The sequence below is a fragment of the Cimex lectularius genome, unplaced genomic scaffold, assembly GCF_000648675.2.
Source record: "Cimex lectularius strain Harlan isolate CLEC.00 unplaced genomic scaffold, Clec_2.1 scaffold125, whole genome shotgun sequence".
Taxonomy (NCBI): domain Eukaryota; kingdom Metazoa; phylum Arthropoda; class Insecta; order Hemiptera; family Cimicidae; genus Cimex; species Cimex lectularius.
Window position 1 is genome coordinate 341,576 of NW_019392662.1, and position 21,614 is coordinate 363,189.

General features: G+C 35.0%; 3 protein-coding genes across 7 annotated transcripts; 2 read left to right on the forward strand and 1 right to left on the reverse strand.

Annotated features, from left to right (window-relative positions):
• Nucleotides 1–221: 221 nt before the first annotated feature.
• On the forward strand, nucleotides 222–5,233 carry LOC106668750 (probable 26S proteasome non-ATPase regulatory subunit 3). 4 transcript variants are annotated; one of them, XM_014397784.2, is made up of 3 exons: nucleotides 222–353; nucleotides 3,634–3,826; nucleotides 3,890–5,233. In XM_014397784.2, exons 2-3 carry the CDS (start codon nucleotides 3,651–3,653, stop codon nucleotides 5,196–5,198), a joined length of 1,485 nt encoding a protein of 494 aa, XP_014253270.1. In that variant the 5' UTR covers nucleotides 222–353; nucleotides 3,634–3,650; the 3' UTR covers nucleotides 5,199–5,233. The 4 variants fall into 4 exon arrangements, with proteins under 4 accessions (XP_014253270.1, XP_014253271.1, XP_014253269.1 ...); XM_014397785.2 differs by having other exon boundaries at nucleotides 223–353; nucleotides 3,647–3,826; XM_014397783.2 differs by lacking the exon at nucleotides 222–353 and adding an exon at nucleotides 588–688.
• Nucleotides 5,234–8,482: 3,249 nt separating this feature from the next.
• Nucleotides 8,483–9,864, reverse strand: LOC106668751 (lactosylceramide 4-alpha-galactosyltransferase-like). Its single transcript, XM_014397786.2, has 3 exons — nucleotides 9,625–9,864; nucleotides 9,216–9,536; nucleotides 8,483–9,153 (listed from the first exon to the last, which is right to left on the reverse strand). The coding sequence occupies exons 1-3, from the start codon at nucleotides 9,862–9,864 to the stop codon at nucleotides 8,773–8,775; spliced, it is 942 nt and encodes a 313-aa protein (XP_014253272.1). The 3' UTR covers nucleotides 8,483–8,772.
• Nucleotides 9,865–9,881: 17 nt separating this feature from the next.
• On the forward strand, nucleotides 9,882–15,888 carry LOC106668749 (aspartate--tRNA ligase, mitochondrial). 2 transcript variants are annotated; one of them, XM_014397779.1, is made up of 12 exons: nucleotides 9,882–9,975; nucleotides 10,120–10,258; nucleotides 10,320–10,496; nucleotides 13,311–13,409; nucleotides 13,467–13,565; nucleotides 13,621–13,791; nucleotides 13,857–13,963; nucleotides 14,022–14,268; nucleotides 14,327–14,398; nucleotides 14,477–14,695; nucleotides 14,983–15,201; nucleotides 15,254–15,888. In XM_014397779.1, the coding sequence occupies exons 2-12, from the start codon at nucleotides 10,157–10,159 to the stop codon at nucleotides 15,629–15,631; spliced, it is 1,890 nt and encodes a 629-aa protein (XP_014253265.1). In that variant the 5' UTR covers nucleotides 9,882–9,975; nucleotides 10,120–10,156; the 3' UTR covers nucleotides 15,632–15,888. The 2 variants fall into 2 exon arrangements, with proteins under 2 accessions (XP_014253265.1, XP_014253266.1); XM_014397780.1 differs by having other exon boundaries at nucleotides 10,120–10,255.
• Nucleotides 15,889–21,614: the final 5,726 nt, after the last annotated feature.

The following is a 21,614-nucleotide window of genomic DNA, read 5'->3' on the forward strand; positions in this document are numbered from 1 at the left end:
TTCTTTTCTTTTTTTAAACATATTCGGACGAAAATTTTTGAAGCCCCCTCTCCGCTTCAATTGAAATTATTTTCTAACTTTTAATTTAGAACTATTCTATGCTTTTATTGTTTTTCCTTTATTTTCTTTGATAAATAGTACGATTTACTTGAATTAAACTGTGTTTATCGTGGTTATTTGATTATTTTATATTTTGAGCATATCGTGAACAACACTGTCGTGAGCTGTCAGCAGTTTTGAATGGTTACAGTATCATTGTGGCGTTTATGAGTTTGTCTCTTTTCCGGCGTTTTATTTACTATCGAGGCTTTTGTTGGTTGAGTTAGATTTTTCTACGTTCTAAACGAAAAGAGGTAATTATGATTTAAAAGAACTGTACACGGTATTTAAAAAGGCTCGGTCATCCGAGAAGGAACGTTTTAACAACGCGGGCCTCGCGCATAAAATAATTTTAAGAAATATAAGACTTTTTCTGTGCAAAGCTGTCCTGTCCCCCGTAGAAATTTTACCATTGAAAAATTAAAAATTTTCCTTATTTTTTGGCCCGAAATAAAGAAGGCAATGATCTGTAGAAAAACAGGTTCTGGATGAATTGCTTTCAAGATGCTCAAATGTTACGTTTTTCTACAATGAATAAAGGAGTTCAGTTTTAAATTCAAGCCGTAGTTATGAAAGAGAAGACCTATGGGTACATATTTATTTACTTTTGTCAGATGATTGCATATAAGGGTATACCGGCAGGTTCAGTGAGTTTACGACAGTAACATTCTTAACACGACCATCCACAAAACCCAGTATTTATTAACTGCCCTTTGGTATTGATCATCGATACGAGTTGTTTTACCAAGCCCTCCAAAAAGTCTAATAGTTTTGCTTTGGAGTGGGAATATAACACCAATTGAGCCAGATGTAAGTGGACACTGACCCTCTATGCGCTTATCGCTAAACAATAAGAGAACATTCAGATTCCGCTCTTAACTACTTTTTGTATAGGGGAAGGTAAGGTTCCAAAAATACAACAGACCAGAATATTAGTAAACATTTATCATTACTTATTTAGAAATCGTGAGATGCTGTCTGCTGTGATGTAGGTTTCAGAAAAACATTTTCTTTATCGTGCCAACGTTTCGATCTTTACTGAGATCATTTTCATTCTTGCGTGTCGTGTTGAGAGTGCCCCCCACTGAGCCCTGAAGATGATCTCAATAAAGATCGAAACGTTGGCACGATAAAGAAAATGTTTTTCTGAAACCTACATCACACCAGACCGCATCTCATGATTTCTGAATAATTATCGATTAACGGTCACTAACCACCACACATTTATCATTACACTGGCCCATCTTAATATTGTAATACTTACTTACCAATCGATGCGACAGTCCTTAGAGCAGGACTTCGACCTCCTCAATAAGTTTCCCCCATTCGCTTTGGTTTTCAGCCTTGAGGCGCCATCTCCTTATACTCGTCCGCTGTTGATCCTCCACATCGTCCAGCTACCTAAGATGAGGGTCTCTTATACTTGAGCCTCCAGGCTAGAGAAGTTTCCTTGAAAGCCTATCTTGTTGAATCCTCTCCACCCAACCATCTCAATCTTCCTTTCGTTATTTGGGCAACTATATCCGGCTCGCCAAATAATTGCTTTAATTCATCATTCTTCTGTACTTTCCATTCGTCGTTTACACACTTCAGGCTGAATATTTTTCTTAGTACTTTTCTTTACCATACCCCAAGAATGTTTTCATTTTCTTTACTCGATACCCATGTTTCACTAGCATGCATAACTATGGCCTTGTAATTGTTTTGTAAGCTATAATCTTAGCCTTGCGAGATAGGTCCTTGAACTGCAGAGCCTTTTTTACCACAAACAAGCATCTATTTCCTGCCACTGTTCTTGCCTTTATTTCTGCTATAACATCATTATTTCTTGTTACTAAGGATTAAAATTGTAATAAAACAAAAAGGCAAGTCAGCAAGCTCTAACTCTGTGGATGAGCTTAAGAATTAAGGCCTAATTTCCATCATATGTTTGAAATTCCTTACAACTGTTTTTAACATATTTTAACAACTATTCCTAACTTACGCTAAGACGGGGACTGGCTTACACAGGGTTTTCAAAAAATTTCTACATGCTCAAAACAAACCAGATGTCAATTTGGTTGAAGCAGACCGAGCTAAACGTGTTTAGATATTTGTGAACAGTGTTACGGAAGACTTTTTGTAGTCTGATTACTGATTTATATACACTCAAACCTGCAAATGCACATACACACATACAAACATGTGCTGAGTTAAGCCTATCACTTCTTGCAGTCCACCATTCCAACTTTTGTAATTTACAATAAATTACCATCAGGCATTGAGAATCTGGTGTTGGTAGTTCAGCGTCTTATCTATCCAGCCATTGAGGTTGGAAACTAGGTGCTATCAACAGCAGTCATTTCAGCCTCAAACATCAGTCTCTCATTCACACTCTCACTCATTGTTAAATACATATTTTCTATTTACACGCACCGGGGTGGTGAATACTCGATATTTCTCCATCACTCTCATCATCACATTCCAAAGATTTCTGTTATTTATGACCACTTGGAACGGTCTGTCAAAGTGGAGTTTTCCTCTCATTTTGTCATGTACAATTACAGCTATCTCATTTATTTCAATTTTTCTCCACAATTTGGTGATGGTTTCTACTTAGATCTGGCCTTATTTCCATGTTACTCTCAAAAGTCACCTTTTGTACATAAATATATAAGGGTGGAAGATAGAGTGCAATTTCCAGGAGTGTATGCATTCCCCCTGTTATGTTAAGACATGCTCATATTTGTAGACGCAGTAGCTGTTCTGTGATCTTCACTGTTTTCTTTGAATTAGCTTTGCCTCATGGTTACTCTCTCACTTCAAGTAGTGTATATATCCTTTTTTATTAAAGCAACTATCTCCCGACATGTCCTTTGGTTCCTTTAAGGATTTCATTTATATGGTCAAGGAAGTTAGGTCTGATTTTCAATTTCCTGATAGTTTTGAAGTACATTGCAATGTATTTTGGTAATCCATTTTTTCTGATTCAAATTTAATTGAGGCACGAGATCCCAGAATAATATTAGAAGTGGATTATTTTTTCCAAATTCTTTTTGGAATGTTGTTTGGTTAGTGTTGCCAACTTGGTCGTATATTGAAATTTACAAGTTTCTTCATTAGAGGGATATTACAAACCAGAAGCTTATTGGTGTCAAATTGTTAGATTCCTGGGGTCTGCAGGATTACGAACCGTTTGGTCCTTTCCAATTATTGATCTGCTTATCTTCCTTTTTATAGTTTGCCATTGACATGTCTGCTTCTTACTATCTTCACTTGTAGGTGTCTGTGATTCCTGTTTAGTCAAGTCCCTTTTATAAGTTTATAAATGGTGGGAGGAGTGCGACAATGCTATATTTGTCTGTCGGTGACTTTGGTGGATGTCATTAAAATAGTTAATAGTGTTTTCCTCAATGCATATAAATGAATTGTTTTATTCATTCATCATATCTCTTTTTTTATTATTAAAAAATATTTTTCAATGAGGTAGAATTTATTCACTTTAGCTGATCATTACTAACTTCATTGCAATTTACCATTGTTGTTAACCTTTAGGATTTTTACACAGTAAAATGCCGGCTGCTCCTGAATCGACAGATGTCGAGATGAAAAATGCCGACAGCCCTGCAGCAGAGGCAGTGGAAGTATCAGGGGACCCCGTTTGCATACAGGAGATTCGGGAGCATATTCGCCAGATTGAGAAAGCCGTTCAAAACAAAGAGCCTCGGTTCATCCTTCGTGTTCTCAGGTGATTTTGAAAACACATGCTAATATGCTGAATTTGTATTAATTTGAATATAACCCATTTCAGGTCTTTGCCAAATACTAGAAGAAAATTGAACGCTAATGTTTTAAGAGGGATAATATCTGGTTTCTACACACATTCAAATGCAGAAAAGGATGCATTAATGGCTTTTATCGACGAGCCGATGGAAATCGAAGGCAACAGTGGTCAGAGGATGAGGAGTACGAAGAGTTCGTCAACACCTCTGATCCCTGAAGTTGATGCCTACCTTCATCTATTAGTCCTTGTTAAGTTGATCGATGCTTCTAAATATCAAGATGCTGTTAAATGTTCTGACCAGCTGATGGCAAAGATTGTGGCACAGAATCGTAGAACTATTGATTTGATCGCTGCTAAGTGCTATTTTTATCATTCAAGATCTTATGAACTTACAAACCGTCTTGACAGCATAAGAGGTTTTCTCCATTCAAGGCTGCGTACGGCGACTCTTAGGAACGATTTTGAAGGTCAAGCTGTTATTATAAATTGCCTTTTGAGAAATTACCTCCATTACAATCTGTACGATCAAGCCGATAAACTTGTGTCCAAATCTATTTATCCAGAATCCGCGAGTAACAATGAATGGGCTAGATTCCTGTATTACCTTGGAAGGATAAAAGCAGCTAGGTTGGAATACTCAGAAGCTCATAAACATCTAGTCCAAGCTTTGAGAAAAGCACCTCAACACGCTGCAGTCGGGTTTAGACAGACGGTGCAGAAACTGGCTGTTACAGTTGAACTCTTGCTTGGAGACATTCCGGACAGGCAGATATTCCGACAAGCCCCTTTGAGGCGATCGTTGGCCCCTTATCTCCAGCTCACTCAGGCCGTTAGGACTGGTAATCTTCAAAGATTTGGCGAAGTTTTGGAAATGTTCGGCCCTCAGTTCACGTCCGATCATACTTTTACCCTTATCCTTAGACTCCGTCACAATGTTATCAAGACAGCTATAAGATGCATCGGCCTGTCATACTCGCGCATAACCCCAGCAAATATTGCAAAAAAGCTTGGCCTAGATTCACCCGAAGATGCCGAATTCATTGTGGCAAAAGCGATCCGTGACGGTGTTATTGAAGCTACACTCGACCCTGAAAAGGGTTACATGTCGAGCAAAGAAGTAAGCGACATCTATTGTACCCGTGAACCCCAGCTTGCATTCCACCAGAGGATCTCATTCTGCCTAGATCTCCACAACCAGAGTGTGAAAGCGATGAGGTACCCACCAAAATCGTACGGCAAAGATTTAGAATCAGCAGAAGAGAGAAGAGAAAGGGAACAGCAGGATTTGGAGCTTGCTAAAGAAATGGCTGAGGAAGATGATGATGTTTTCCCGTGATTGTTTTCTTAATAAAAATATATATTTAAAATGTCTAACACGGATTTTTGTTTAGTTTGTAAAACTTTAATTGATATTTCATTAAATTAAAAATTAAAATTTAAACTTTTTTTTAATTGCATGATTGGTATAAATAATAATAGTGGTAATTTAGCACTGTCCCTTTCCTTTTACCATACAGTATAAAATGTAAGTTTTTACCTTATTTCTCATATTGGCCGTGCATAACGTAACAGGTTATTTAAACCAATGTAAGAATATACTGCTAAACTGCACTCTAATAGATGTTTGTTCTGCTGCAGAACACCTGTGTCCTTAACTTCCATTATTTTGTTTTATTCTAGGCCGACTTATGTTGATGCTGGTTGTTGGTCTGTGAACGTTTGCCGAACCAGTATTGAATTACTTACTGGGCCTGTCTTCTCTCACAGGTGTTGGTTGGTCTATGTTTGGTTTTATTTTCAGGCCTTCGATTGAATATAGCACCTTGCTCAGGAAACTCAAGGGCATCCTTCCATTTTGTTATTAACTCATTCTAAAAGTCATACTTTCAAGTAGAATCAGAATATGCTTTTCCCCGATACACTAAGCTGAAGCAGGTGTGTAACTACAAGGCAGCACCCTTGGTCCCATTCTCAATTCAGTATACGCTCACTGCAAACATTTCATCAATCCCGATACGATACTTTTCACCTTTGCAACGATCCTTTCAGCAAACCCAGACCATTTCTCCTGTATGGTTGAATGATTAATAAATGGAATGTCAATGAAACCAAAACCTTAGATAATTTAAACCCTTTGCCAGTCTCTTCCAATCTACTACAACTGAGTTCCTCTCCCAATTTTGTGTTATTTTTAAGATTAACTTGGAAATCACACTCTTGACTCAAAAGACAGAACTAAACAAACGATATAAACTACTCAAAGGATTTCTTGACAACACATAAAAACATTCACTACAAAACAAACGTTTCATTTACACATACTATAACAAATTTGTTATATACAATCAAACAGTGGAGATCAACATTCGGAAGCGTTACAACTTCCAAAGAATCCAGTCCAAAATCCTCTGAACTATTGTCCACGCTCCCGTACCAAACAAACCTCCAGATCTCATTTATCCTCAAAATTGATAAAAGCCGGTACAGTAGTCCATCTTTCATCCCTAACCCTTCCCTACAATGCCTAAAGCACTAATGGCCTCCGATTTTAGTGGGGAAATGGAATAGATTACTTTGCCACTCTTATATATAATACTCAATTCAAAGAGGCAACAAAGTTGTAATATTATAAAAATTAATTATATCCTTTCCATGGTGACCTACAACTGAATAAAAGAATTAATTAAGGTTTTAGTTGAGATAAAAAAGTCAATGGCACGAGCGGGATTCGAACCCACGATCTTCGGCTTGATACGCCGCTGCTCTACCACTTGAGTTATCGTGACCTCGATCCACTCGGACACCAACCTCCCATCTCAACCGCACCTCTTGAATTTTCCCTCCTTTTTGGCATTTTTCGAGATATTAATATAGGATATTAATTACTGTGGCAAATATTTTTCAAAGATGCACCTGTTAAAGTGCGGAAAGTCTACTATTTTGCGACGAGTATAATTTGGATCTACCAGATAGCCTTTTTAAAAGTACTTTGGACTTGAATCTCCAACAAAATCTTCATTGTCCACTAACAACAGCTATTTCTTTACAAAAAGATTATGATTCTTTCTGATGCGATCTTATCACATTTGATCGCAGCCTCTTTATATTGGTACGTTAAAGGAGGATAACAATTTAAAAATTGAAGAACATCACAAGATGAGTTCCAGATCAAATTATTTATTAACATTTATATTTGTTCCAATACCCTAGAGGCGGAACATGGTTTTTGGGGTTTTAAAAAATTTTGTTTACTGTTTTATCAATTATTCTATAGCAATTTTCTCAATCACTTTTAAATTCATTCAGTGGGCATTTTAATATTATATATTAGTACATTGGGGGTGAGGAATAGCAAAAAGGATTTGAAAAATCTAAGTGGACATGGCACAAATAAGGTAGGGAAACGCTGATCTGTATAGGCTGAGGAATTGGGTCCATTTACAGTTTATAAATTGTTGGAAGAGTCCTGTGAAATCCTGAACTTGAACTGCTTGATTTTTTATTCTTTAAGTCTATTCAATCAAGTTTCAAGTTAAACATTTGTATTCTAATTTTTCTTATTACTTAAACTTTCTCTTTGGGTGAAGTATGGCTTGGGTGTCTGCCTCTCGATTCAACACCTGTTCGGCAAGGGTTCGATTCCAACCATGGAATTTTCTGAGATATTATTTTCTACCAAGCAGTGATTTCTCAAATCAAACACTGAATTTTGGCTGTACTGCTCAATACTAATACAAAAAAAAATAAAAAATGGCTGTTGTTTGTTATTAGGTGATTTCCACGTGAGATTACAATAAATACTAAGATTCTTAATTGAAGGGTATTACACCTCTTTCCAAATAAATAGAAGGTCAACAAGACATTTCCGAAAAACCTTTAAAAATAAAAATAATGTGCTATTTAAAGGGAATATTATTCATTTAAAAAAATAGATATAGTATAAACTATATTTTTAAAATATTTATATAAGAAAATGATAGGATGATAAAATAAAAAATGGAAAAGTCAAATGTATTTTATATTTCCATGAAAATGGGTATAAAAATAGATAATATTAGAAAATGGGACTGCGGTAGCTGAGTGGTTAACACGATAGATTCCCAGTCCTAGGTAGATAGAACCTGCGGTTGTGGGTTCGATCCCCAGGTCGCCCCACCCTTTTTCACCACATCCCTTCTACCAAAAACATACACATTTTGGAACTTCTCTCCTCTGGCAAATATGCAAGATTAGGGCCATTAAAAATTAATTTAATTTAATTACAAAATCTAATATGTTCGTGAGGAGCGATCAAGAATGAAATAGTTTAGAAAAACAACTTTTTCATTTTTTTTTTCTCGATGTTTTGACCTTCCCTTGGGTCATCTCAGGGCTTGGGTGAATTATAAAATCTCACAACGATCAATCAAATTAAGTCACAACAAATTCACACAACACTAAGAATAGCACCACACTTTACGACATAAAATGGCCCGAAAAAAGGTCAAAATGTCGGCAAAACAAAAAGTGTTTTCATAAACTACTTCATTCTTTACTGTTCCTCACGAATCCAACAATTATAAAATCTAAACTTTAAATATTTGAGTATTTGTTCAGCTCTTTTTTTTTTTTTTTTTTAACTTTTCTTCAAGAATTTATCTATTTTGTTGTATTTTATTAGGTGTATATATTATATCGCTTTTTACATGTAATATAAAAATATATATAGTGAAGAAAAACCTTCTATAAACAATTATACAATATACACAATTGACAAGGAAGAACATATTAAAAAAGAGAGTTCATCTGGCAGGTTGATCTTCACTTATTTTGTTAGATGTGTTTTGACTTTTGTGATCAAGTTAGAGGTTCATATCACAGATTTCAAAATAATTTCTTTAACGTTTAAATGCAAATGCAAATAAAACATGTTAAATATCAATAAAGCTCCATGACATTTTCTCAATCACCAATTTTGGTTTTACATCGAATAGTATCCATCTGACGATCTCACCAAAAGTGTTGTCGAAGACCGTGTTTTCATTGACAAACTGTGGAGAAGGAGGGTGCCTGCTCAACAAGTGTATTGCATACAACGTTTTCCACCCTTGCCAGTTGTTTTGAACGTAGAGTTCATCCAAAAGATTCTGTACACCGAATTCGTGAACCAGCTTTCGTGCCAGACCCGGCCGGTGTTCAAGAAGAGTGGTCGGGTACTGACCAGCGTTCAAATACCACTTTGTCGGCTGGTACTGTTTATAACTTTGTAGCCAGAGATGGATAAATTTCGAACCTTTGGCTGCCACTATCACCTTCAAATATAAAAACCAGTTATTAAAGTGCAATTTTTGACAAATTTAATCTTTTCCCCCACTTGATTTCCAACGTAGTCGTTTTCCGGGCAAGCCAGCGTCGTTTCATAATCGAAGAACTCATTGAGCGGTTTCAGAACAACTGAATCTGTATCGAGGTAAATCCCACCGAACTTATACAGTATATCAAGTCTCGCTACATCAGAGGCATGGTATACAGAGCTTAATCTTTGACCGTATACATGCGTCGGCACATCGTAGAATGTCGGCCTGATTTCGACATGAAAATAAACTGCGAGATTTTGTACTAACTTCCAGTATCGCCCGGCGCATACAGCTGTCGTTGCATTTGTATGTATCAAAATTAATTCAGGCGCGTGGTTCTGATGAAAAATAAATCTTTTAGTAAAAAAAATAAAAAATAAATAAATAAACAGCCATTTCCTCCTTGGAGTTAAAAAAAAATAATACCTTTATTACAGAAGTGATGGAAAGGAATGTGATAAAATCCAAACTGGAATTTTTAAATATAACATAATGAACAATGTTTGGAACGTTATTTTTTCCAGGGGCTTTCTCCGGGGAAATGAGAAACTTTTGGAGGGCAAAAATGCCAAAAAAGGCGACTATTATTATTTTCAATAAGCAACGACATTTCTGCATAACTGCATCCCATGCTTGTCCTGTTATCAGTGAAGGTTGCAGCAACATAAAGCAGAAAACTGATAAGAGGAGTGAGAAGCATCATATTTTGTTTACTGTTGAATAATCATTTTTTTTTTTAATTTAAAACTTTTTTTTATTAAACAAAACATATAAACGGTAAGTTAAATATCTTAAAATTTTATCTCATAAACTCTTCATTGAATATAATAGATAGATTTGTTTATATTTACAGTCTTCCTAATTTTGTACTTCCTGCCCATGTGATTGTTTAAATTATAACAATAAAACTTAACTCAACAGGTTTAAAAAAAAGGAAAACAATTTCAAATGCTGAAGGATGAGTTTTATCAGCCGTTCAGTATTTTCTTTAATTAAAGACCATAGCCGACTCAGTAGCTTAAAGAGCGTTGCAAGAAGGTCCTACTGTCAAAAATTTGACGTGAGTTTTCAACCGAGTTTTGTTCAGCTTTCACCCTGCATGACACAAGTTTCGGTTCCAGGATGGTGCAAAGCCTTTCAGCAAGTACACGTTTCGAAGCCACACATGCGGAGAACTGGATGCGCAGAACGTCGGCGAGGAAGTGACCGTGTGCGGCTGGTTACAGTTTCAAAGGATGAGCCAGTTCGCGATTCTGAGAGATGCTTATGGTTTCACACAAGTCATATTACCAGAAGAGGTGCTTACTACTCTGCTTTAGAGATTTAATATTGCCTCAGTACAAATAAAAGAAATTTTTTTATAAAAACTGATTGGTATGCCTGCGATGTTAGGAATCTAGCCTGATCATCTTAGTCTGACAGCAAGAAAGGCAGAGTTTGTAGAAAATTTTGCTGTTATTTGTACTGAAAATATGTCATTAATGTGAAAGTATCAACCATTTTTGTTTATTCACAAATAACCTGGGTATTGGTATGGTCTGGTTGAAGAATTGTTACTGCCAAGTTTTTGACCAATTTTAAGGTCATCACTAGGGCAAAACAATGTTAAATATTTCTACACATTCACAATTGAGTTTTTAATCAATTATTTCAAATTTATTTGAAGACCAACTCACTCCCAACGTAGCCAAGGACTGTAACACTGTTCAAAGTATCAAAACATAAATATGTTACAGGCCTTGGTAATATATTATATTGTTTGGGTAAATTCAAAAACACTTTAATTTAATGTGTGTGGTGTTTTAATCTAAAATTTTCTAGCATTGTATAAATTCATTTTGCTCGAGCATGGCAGCTAGTTTAAAGAAAAACTTTTTAGGTTATTTAGGTATTTTTTTTTTTAGTATTATGTTTTAGGTATTTATTTCATAGGCTAAAGTTTAGATTTAGTTTATGTTAGAATAGGAGTATGCTGGGCAGCGGTGCACCATATTATTTCAAGGCTCCACCGCTGCTTCGCCAAGCCGGGTCGGGGCAGAATATCGAGTACCCTCCGTCCCGGATTCTAGACAGAGGATATGCATATGTGATTGGGTTTGTATATAGGAGTATGTATGTATTTATTGTATGAGTGAGTGTGAGAATGACTAATTTTAGGGAACGGAAAGGCACCGAAATGACCAAAGAAGTCGATGGCACCTGATCTGAGCCCAACCCCGGAGTCGCTCAGGCACCAAGGTGGAGTGTTTCCCCTGATCCATCAGGGAGAGGCCAGAAGCCTCCTAGGAGGTCTCATAATTCTATTTTCTATAAATTCATTTTTTTTTTAATCTAAAATTTCTAGCATTGTATAAATTCATTTATTCACATCTCACATGTACTTGTAAAATTTAAACAATGCTTATAAATCCTAGGCCCTGAAAATGCTCAATAAAGAGCAAAACATTGGCACGATAAAGAAAATGCCTTTCTAAATCTACATCACACCAGACCGCATCGCACGATCTTCGAATAACTTTAATTTAATTTTTTTTTTAAATAAAAAACAAAAATTTAATTAATTTAATAAATAAAAAAATAAAATAAAAATCTGCTGGAACTAAAAGCATTTTTGAATTTACCTAAACGATATTATGTATTACCATGAGTAAATTCTTTAAGGAAATTTGCAACCGTCGATTAAAAACTGAATTGTGAATGTGTAGATATTTTTAACATTGTTTTACCGCGATGATGACCTTAAAATACACTGATGGGCAAATCTACTGCACCACCCAATTTATTTAGTTTAAAATTAAATCCCTTATCTTTTTACATTAGTTAGAGGTAATTAGGACCTATCGTAGTCAAAATAAGAAGTAAATAATGCTTTGTTTACTTTTATACTGATTAATCCGTTTGCATAAAAAATAGCATTATGTTCTTACATTCTGCTACGCCTAATGATTGCTTTCATTTAATCTTTTTTCTTTATTGATTTCTTGTGATATTATTCTTATACTTAAACCTTTTTTAATGGCTCCAGTCAGGCATTTGAGTATGACAGTGTCAGGGTGATAATATTATTAGGCTATACTATTATAGTAGGCTAATCACTGTACACTAGGAAGGGTTCTTCAGCACTACTGAGGAATAGGGCTTTATACTAGAAGGCGAGGATAGGGTCGATCTAGGTCTACAGATGGGAGAGACAATAGATTCATCCATCATCAGGCCCTTTGAAACCGCAGCATTGCAGGAAATGCGATGATCTGATAAGGCAAGTCCAAAATGTTTCAATTTCCTCCAGGTCTGTAAGAGGAGGGCTCAATGAAAATAACCCTCAGAGCCCAGCACCTAGTCGCTGGTCAGAATGGTTAAGGTATTGACACAATGACCATCATTGTAACATAAAAGTCCTGGCTTTGAATCCAGCGGCAGTGCATTCGAACCTGAAATACAAATGGCCTTTTTTTTTTTCAGAAACACTGGCACCGCAATGGATCATATAACTCATAGGTGAAATACCCTTGGGAAAAAAGGCGTCTACTATGTGTTATCTTGATTTTATTTTTTATTTTTATTTATTTATTTTTTACTGGGGCTTCCGACATCTAGGTCATTTCAGCCCCCAACTAAGTCTATATTCTATTTACCCTTTCAAACACTACATTCATACACACAAATACATCCATACAGTACACTCATTCCATTTAGTCAGTGGAGTACTTGATATTCCTCCACCGACCTATACTCAAACTAATCTAGATTGGGGTGGATGGAGTACTTTTATAAATATTCCGTCATCAACCTCGAACACACTCATACGCTCTCAACATTTGAGGGGCGATGATGACGTTATATTTCACCCTTACCCCTCGCCATTCACACTAATAAATACATACATATAGACACACAACACATAAGACATATTATATACAATAAAAAAAATAAAAAAAACAATTTCCCCTAAAAAGTGGAACAGGGGACCCAGAAACTCGCTGCAGTGCTCAAGTTCCATTTTCAGATTGGATGGCATGCCTACACGCTCCCTGTAGGGAGCCAATATATGTTTTCTTTATTAATAAATGAATTATGAACTATTTATAATGCTCAAATGATTTTGATTTCAGAGAAATGATCTTATAGAAAAGCTGGGAAATGCCTGTTTGGAAAGTGTAATTTTAGTGAAGGGAAAAGTGAAGAAAAGACCTGACAGTCAAGTCAATAAGGTTAGTCAGAATGATGATAATGTAATAATATTTTTTAAAGTGATTTTTTTATTTTAGAATATGTCTACTGGTGAGGTTGAAGTAATCGCCGATGATTTCACAGTCTTGAACCAATCTAATAACAAACTTCCGTTTTCTATTAGAGACTATCAAAAAGTATTGATTTAAACATTTAAAATGACATCATTAGTTTATCTATATTGTTTTTTAGGCAAATGAGTCTTTAAGAATGAAATATCGTTATTTAGATCTTAGATTTCCAAGTATGCAAAGAAATTTGCGCCTCCGTTCTGAAATTTTAATGAAAATGAGAAATTTCCTGGCCTGCGAGAGAGGATTCGTCGAAGTTGAAACTCCAACACTTTTTAAAAAAACACCAGGGGTATTTATTGGCAGTGCATTACCTTTAAAAATTAATTTTATATACTTTTATATTTTATATTCTAGGGCGCTCAGGAGTTCATTGTGCCCACTCAGAACAGAGGAAGCTTTTATTCTCTGGTCCAAAGCCCACAGCAGCTCAAGCAACTTCTAATGGTCGGAGGGATCGACAGGTGGGTGTATAATCGCAAAAATTTTTTCCCATTCTGGTGCATAAATCAAGTCAATTAGGTATTTTCAAGTTGCGAGATGTTATCGCGATGAAACTGCAAGGCCAGATCGACAGCCTGAATTCACACAACTTGACATAGAATTGTCGTTTACCAATTCCGAAGGAGTAATCAGCCTCGTAGAGGACTTGATTGTTGAAACTCTACCAAAAAATCTCAATTTGAAGTCCCCTTTTCCAAGGATTTTGTATAAAGAATCTATGGAAATTTATGGTACTGATCAACCCGATATTAGCATCACTTGCAAGGTAGGAGTTTAATTTTCTCATTTTATTTTAGTGTAAATTGGTTAATTTTTAATTGCAGATAGAAGAACTGAAGGGTATCGATCTTCCGAAAGATCAAGTGGCTAAATTTATCAAGATACCTGATTCAGCGGTGAAGTTTTTTTTTTTTTTTTTTTTTTTTTAATAATAAGTTATTTGAAGTGAAAATAACATTTTTTTTAACATCTAGGCGTTTTTGACAAACAAAACAAAAACTGATCTTTTGAAACTGAAAAACACAATTTCTCAAAATGCTTCTTTGAACATTTTGAAATATCCTGGTAGTAACTGGCAGAAGTTTGCTGAAAATTTGAATGGCTGGACTCATTCAAGTCAGGATTTAAAGGAAAACATAAATTTGAAAGAAGGAGAACTTGTGTTCCTTTCTGTCGGACCCAACGCCGAAGTGGTACGTGAAGTAGTAAATTAAAATCACAATGATTTATAAAAATGCGTGTTTTGGTTTGAATATTTTCCAACTTTGTAGCAATAATGTAACCAAATTAATATTTGGTTGTCTGACTAAATAAGACTTGAATGTTGAATTGTATTAATCATGTTGATAAATCCACAGAGAAATTTTCCCATAAAATTAATTTCTAAGAGTAAAGACAAAATATTCTGTTCAATCTCTTGTAGACATCATTTTGACTATCGGTATTAACATATAAAACATATTTAAATGTTTCTTTTCAGTTAAAACTTTTAGGAAAAATGAGGACTGTTTTTATTAGCTACCTTCGTGAATCTGGCTTAACTGGGACATGGGAAGATAAAACTGCATCCGGATTAATCTGGGTAGTTGATTTTCCATTATTTGAGAAAGGTGAAGACGGTGAAATAAAATCAGCCCATCATCCATTTACAAGCCCACACCCTGAAGATGTACATCTACTTGATGAAGATCCTTTACAGGTATTAAAAAAAAATATTTGACTGAAATTATTTTAATGATGATTTATTACAGGTACGAGGACTCCATTATGATCTCGTGATGAACGGTTGGGAAATAGGAGGCGGCTCGGTGCGTATTCACGATCCAGAACTCCAGACACGCATTTTAAAAGATATATTGAACATCCCGACAGAAGAAATGGAATATCTTCTTGAAGCGTTGGGATCTGGTGCGCCTCCTCACGCTGGAATCGCTTTGGGGATCGACAGGATCATGTCCATCCTAGTCCGTTCCAAGAGTATAAGGGATGTGATTGCTTTCCCGAAAAGCACAGAAGCGAAGGACCTCATGACCGGCGCACCTTGCCCCATCGCTACAGATGAACTTGAACTTTACAACATTGAAGTTGTCGGAGAAAAAGGAGAAAACAAAAATAGAACTGCTTTATGATATTTTGACAGGTATTTTTGAAATATTTATAGATAAGTCGTTAAAACAAAGAATTTTTTTTAAATTGATCGCATAATTTTATTTGTCAGAAACTAATTAGTCTGACCTGCTTGCTTGTTTTTTTTTTAAATGATACAAAATATACAAGATCAAAGAGGGAAAATATAATTCAGTACTGATAGTATCTGAAATAATGCATCGTATTTGTATATATGTGTATGTCATTGTTTTGTAAATAAATATTCTCTTTTAAATTACTTCTCTTCTTTTTTTGATTGATTGACTTTTCTCCGGTGATAAATTCAAAACAAATAATAAAAAAATTATTAGAGCCCTCAAAAATAATATTTGTAAAATAGATAAATTATATTCCACAGTTAGGCCTTGTCCACATGAAGCGTTTCTAACTTGCATTAGTGAAATACTGAAGTTCAAAGTAGAGCGTACACATAAAAACGCTTAATTAAGCCCAACGTGCATGTGAACAATTTGAGATTCCCCTCACTACGCACGTTTCACCCCTGAGACGAGATACAAAGTAACTAATTGGTCTGTTCAGATCAACGCACATTTTTTTTCGATCATCGTGATGGAACCTTGCTGACACTGATCTCCTGGTCGACAAAATTGAAAAAAAAAAACAACCTATATTGTGGAAGTGGAGTGTAGCAATTATTATATTTATCACAGCTTCTTCATTTCTATGTCACAACCATCACAAATGACTATATCCCACCAACTACTATGTTCTTCACATTCCAGTGATTAAGAGGTGGTTTTACCGTGGAGCAGTTCAGCATCACATTATGATATGGAAGATCTGGAGCTTTTTTAAATTTGTCTAATGTCTGGAGCTTTTAACTTGTTCTCCAATATATTTTTAAAATCAATTAAAGTGTTGAGTTGAGATAAAAAGTCAGTGTCACGAGCGGGATTCAAACCCACGATCTTCGGCTAGATGCGCCGCGGCTCTACCACTTGAGCTATTGTGACTTCGATCCACTCGGACACTAACTTCCTATCTCAACCCCTTGAATTTTCCCTCCTTGAGCTCAGGTGGTAGAGTAGCGGCGTATCTAGCTGAAGGTCGTGGGTTCGAATCCTGCTCGTGACATTGACTTTTTTATCTCAACTAAAAACCGTAATTAATTGAAAGATATTGATTGGTCAAGCAGACCACGAAAACTAGTGAATTGAAGTATTTTTAAAAGATTAAATTCACTAATTTCGTGGTTTGCTTGACCAATTAATATATTACAATTAATTAAGGTTTTTAGTTGAGATAAAAAAGTCAATGGCACGAGCGGGATTCGAACCCACGATCTTCGGCTAGATACGCTGCTGATCTACCACTTGAGCTATCATGACCTCGATCCACTCGGACACTAACTTCCCATCTCAACCCCACCTTTTGAATTTTCCCTCCTTTTTGCCGAATTTAAGGCTTTAAAATTCATCTCAAACTTCACTAAAGCTCTCCGTGGGCATTTCATTTGTCATCGAGAATCCAATCCGATTACACGACATTTGAAAAAAAAATGGCAAAAAGGAGGGAAAATTCAAAAGGTGGGGTTGAGATGGGAAGTTAGTGTCCAAGTGGATTGAGGTCACGATAGCTCAAGCGGTAGAGCAGTAACTTATCTAGCCGAAGATCGTGGGTTCGAATCCCACTTGTGCCAGTGACTTTTTATCTCAACTAAAATTAATTGTAATATTTTTAAAAGGTGATGCACTTTTGTTCTGAAATGTCAACATTATCTATTGTTTTACGAGTTTTTCTTCTGGCAAGATGGAATCCCTGACACACTGAGGTCTTGATAAAATATCGCCCTTAATCAAGAACAAAAAAATCTTCAAGTGTTTATTGATATTCTAAAATAATTGAAAAATTTTGGATTGTAATCATATAATTTGGGGTAGAAAGTAATGAACGTACTAATTGTGAATTTATCTCTTGGAATGGGATGGACTCAGCACTTCTTATGTCACTGTCTTCTTAGTTTTTAGCAGCAATAGAGACACCACAAACAAACAACTTCTTAGACTTCCATCATAAAATGGCTCTTGTCCAAGTGTTCCATGTGTTCACCACAAGCACCTGTTTACACGCAATACATTGCGCGATTCAATGACCAATGTGTACTAAGCCTTAGAAGTATATGGTGATGAATTAAGTTTCAGGTTTCCCAAACGACATCATTACAGTTGTTGGGTTTTTCAACTGCTGGAAATTTTGTTGCAGAGGGTCCGTTGCTTGAGTTAGCAGTCATGGTACAATGTTGCTTTGATCCACAAAAGTTCATATTCTATCATTTTGTCTTTCAACTTTTAATCTAATAGAAAGATTTCTCCAAATTTGTATTTTGTCCATTCCTGTTTTTCTTTAGTTTGTATTTTTCTGCTGTCAAATTGCTTCATACTCATTCGCACTATTCTCTAGACCTCAACTAGGGGTCCAAATGCAGATAACGAGAAGCCTACTGTATGTCGTATTTTGGGGGCAAAGAGACTTTTATCTTGGAGAGTTGGTAATTCATTAGGAATTAGGATTGGCTTTTCTTTCAAATCCGTCATTGGGGCTTAAAAAAGTAATCCAGGTCTTTACTTTTGAAAACAATGTTTATTAACTGCTTATAATCCACAAAGGAGGTATAAAAGCCAAAGCTAGAACTCCTCCGAAGTTTTTTTTTTTTCTGACCTTACTTTATGCATTGGCCAAAGAAATAACTATATGAAACCCGATGAGGCGGAGACTACCAAAGGGGCCAGGAGGATGACCAAAGCCGCACAAGCCAACGCAGCGGGACTAGAGGGCTTTATAAAAATCAAGCGCCCCGACAATGACCCCCACTCGCCCCCCGACCACAACCACCACACCCAACCTAGCCTAATCCTCTAATTTAAATTTCAATGCTACAAGACACCAGAAAATCAAATATATGAGTATATACATCTATATCATTAGTAACAATTAAAGTGTCCAAATTGAAAGGCCGTTCAACACTTATACCCAGCAATATTCCGTAATAAATCAGCTCTCTGAACTTCGTACTCATTGCAGATCATAATTATGTGTTTGTGTCTAAAGTGTCCTCCGAAGTTTGCTCACTCCATAAAACCTAACAAAGGTCCCTCTCCATTTTTGCAGCCAACAACTGTTCCATTCAAAATCCAACTTCTAGCTCATCACTGGTCACTGACCTAACTCTAAACTCTAAGCTAACTGACTCAATTTCAATCACTCAATTTTTTATCGATACCGATGCATTTCGAGGCCAATCTAGCTCCCCTTTCAGCTTATTACTCATTAGAGTAATAAGCAACACAATGAAAACTAATAAAAAATTGTTGTTTCTTATTACTCTAACGAGTAACAAACCCTGCAGCAATAATTTTTGCATAATATATTTTTTTTTAAACTACAGTCAATGTTTAAAACGGTCTCTTTAAACTCTTATCATTATATTTAGTTTTTAATGAATCATGCTTTACTTTGAAAGCATACAAAATTGTAAAACAGTTTAAATGACTAAGCCTTAATTGGTTGATACTAAAAATCAAACTAAAGCCACCCACAAATCTATTGTCGCCTAAAATTGTACGGTATTTTTAATTAATGGTTATTATTTTTATAGGTTTCATTTTTCCTTTAATACAATAAAAGTGAAATACACACATAGAACAGTATGACCATAAGAATTACACAAATTGGACCTGGAAACAGCAATGTTAAGTGAAACTACATTCAGATACTGAGTTATATACATCTAAATAAAAACAACAGAACCGACATTACTTTACTTTTTACACCAAAGTAATTAAAAAATAAAAAGAAGGGTTTTCAAGAAGTAAGTTAACAAGGAACAGAACTGTTGGTACAGGTCCATAGGAGCGACTCATCGACGTTATAATGAAACAGCACAATCTTCAATGTTAAATGAAAATTGTGTTGTAAAAGTCATCAAGCATCGTAAACTGAGATGAGAACCAAGGATCTATGTTTTGAGGTAAAAAGGTATTTCAGGGATGGCCGTCATGGTGTCTTAGGCGGTTAGAGCTTAAGGGTAAAGTAATAAAGACTGTGGGTCTGAATTTCATCCGTGACATTGACCTTTTTATCTCATTTTGTGTATGTAAAATTATATCTTCTGTATGAAAATATACTGTGTTGAGATCGATGTCACCCGGAATTTGTATTCATCAGGTAGAAGCCATCGTTATGAATCACAGCATAGGAATGTTTACTTTGGTTGGTCGAGAGGTCCAGTCCACTTGATATATGCTTATTGAATTTTTACGAATTCAAATTACAGAAAGTTACAAGGTCCACATTATTATTTAATTCTGAGACCTCCAATTGGCAAATCCATCTCTTTGCCTCCAAAATACAACATACATTTGACTCTTGTCAGAGGTTTGCCCCTACTTGAATTCTAGAGAAGTGTTAATCAATTTGACCTCAGAAGAAAAACAGGAATGGACAATTAGAAAGTTTAGAAAAATCTTTCAAATAGCTCAAAATTTGAAAGACAAAATCAGAATAATATCCAATAGTGGATTTAAAAACATCGTAACATGACTATTAACTCAAGCAATCGACCCTCTGCAAACAAAATTTCCTGTAGTTGAAAAACTCAACAAAACAGCCTACTATAACGATGTTCTTTGAGAAACTTTGAAGAGCAAACTTCGGTAATTTATCACCATTATAAATTTTATCTTTTTTAGGCCCCTAATAATTTTTTCTCATTTGTTTTTATCCAATCCTGTTGAAGTCTGTATGTACATATGCTGAGTAGAATAAATTTTATGTACATTACCATACATTATATATATATCTTATTGGAAGAACCCTAAAAAAATGTGTACATAAGATCATACATAACATAAGACGATAGGCACACATTTACGATACAGAAAGCATCTGATTGGTACGCAGATAGAAGAAAATGCTTCAAGCCTGAAATTCGATGCATTTTCTATTATCCGCAGTGTTGCTTGGTACGTATATATTTTTTTACGTTCAGATTGTTTATTTTACAAAGATATTTTACATTTTTTCCTTTGTGAGGATGTACAAGGACCAATAAATAATGATATGTAGAAGTAAAACTTTATTTTTAATAGTTAAAACACTCGTATAAAATCAATTTCTCTTGCCGGTACACCTTAAAGTGATTTTTTTCCATAAGACTATTATTATTTTATACTTAAAAAAACCTTTAATTTAACGTTTAATTAATTATTTCAAAAACAGAAAAAATCATTAGGCATACTAAAGTGAGGCCACATGTTCACAGTAAAAAAAAATTTTCAGCAACTATTCACATTTTACAATATCTTCCACTGCACGTAAAGCAATTCGGACAGTCTTAACTGATCTCTGAACACAATTTTATTCCCTGTGTGTGTGTGTAATGATTTACAACTTTTAAAACAAACCAAAAATATACGACAAGAGTGTATAAATTTGACCGGCGTGCTAAGCAAGACACAAAAAAAAAAATTTTTATGTTAACCCAATGAGGTTTTATCACAAGGGTGGGTTAATTTATCACAATCTTAAATACTGACAAAGAAAAAAGAAACTACATTAACAAAAATAATTTTTTATGTTTTATATTTGTTTTTACATTTTTTAAATTGTTCATTTATTGTTACCTATCTTCTTTCTAAAACTTTTTTAAAATTATTGTAGACTCATTTTTAGTTTCTTTAACAATACAAAATCAGTTCAAAAAGCAAAACAAATAATCTTTTAAGAAGTTGAAAAATTAAGAAAAATCTAATATATACACTAGTCTACTGTTTTTTTATAGTATACTTTTTCTTTTATTTAAAACTAGTTATACCCTCATTTTAATTATAAAAAAAATCAACTACATAAAATTTAGTAAAATAAACACTTTACCATGGTTTTTTTTAAAACCTAATATAAGTGCAATAAGTACTCTAAAATTCTGTTTAAATAATAAAAAATGAC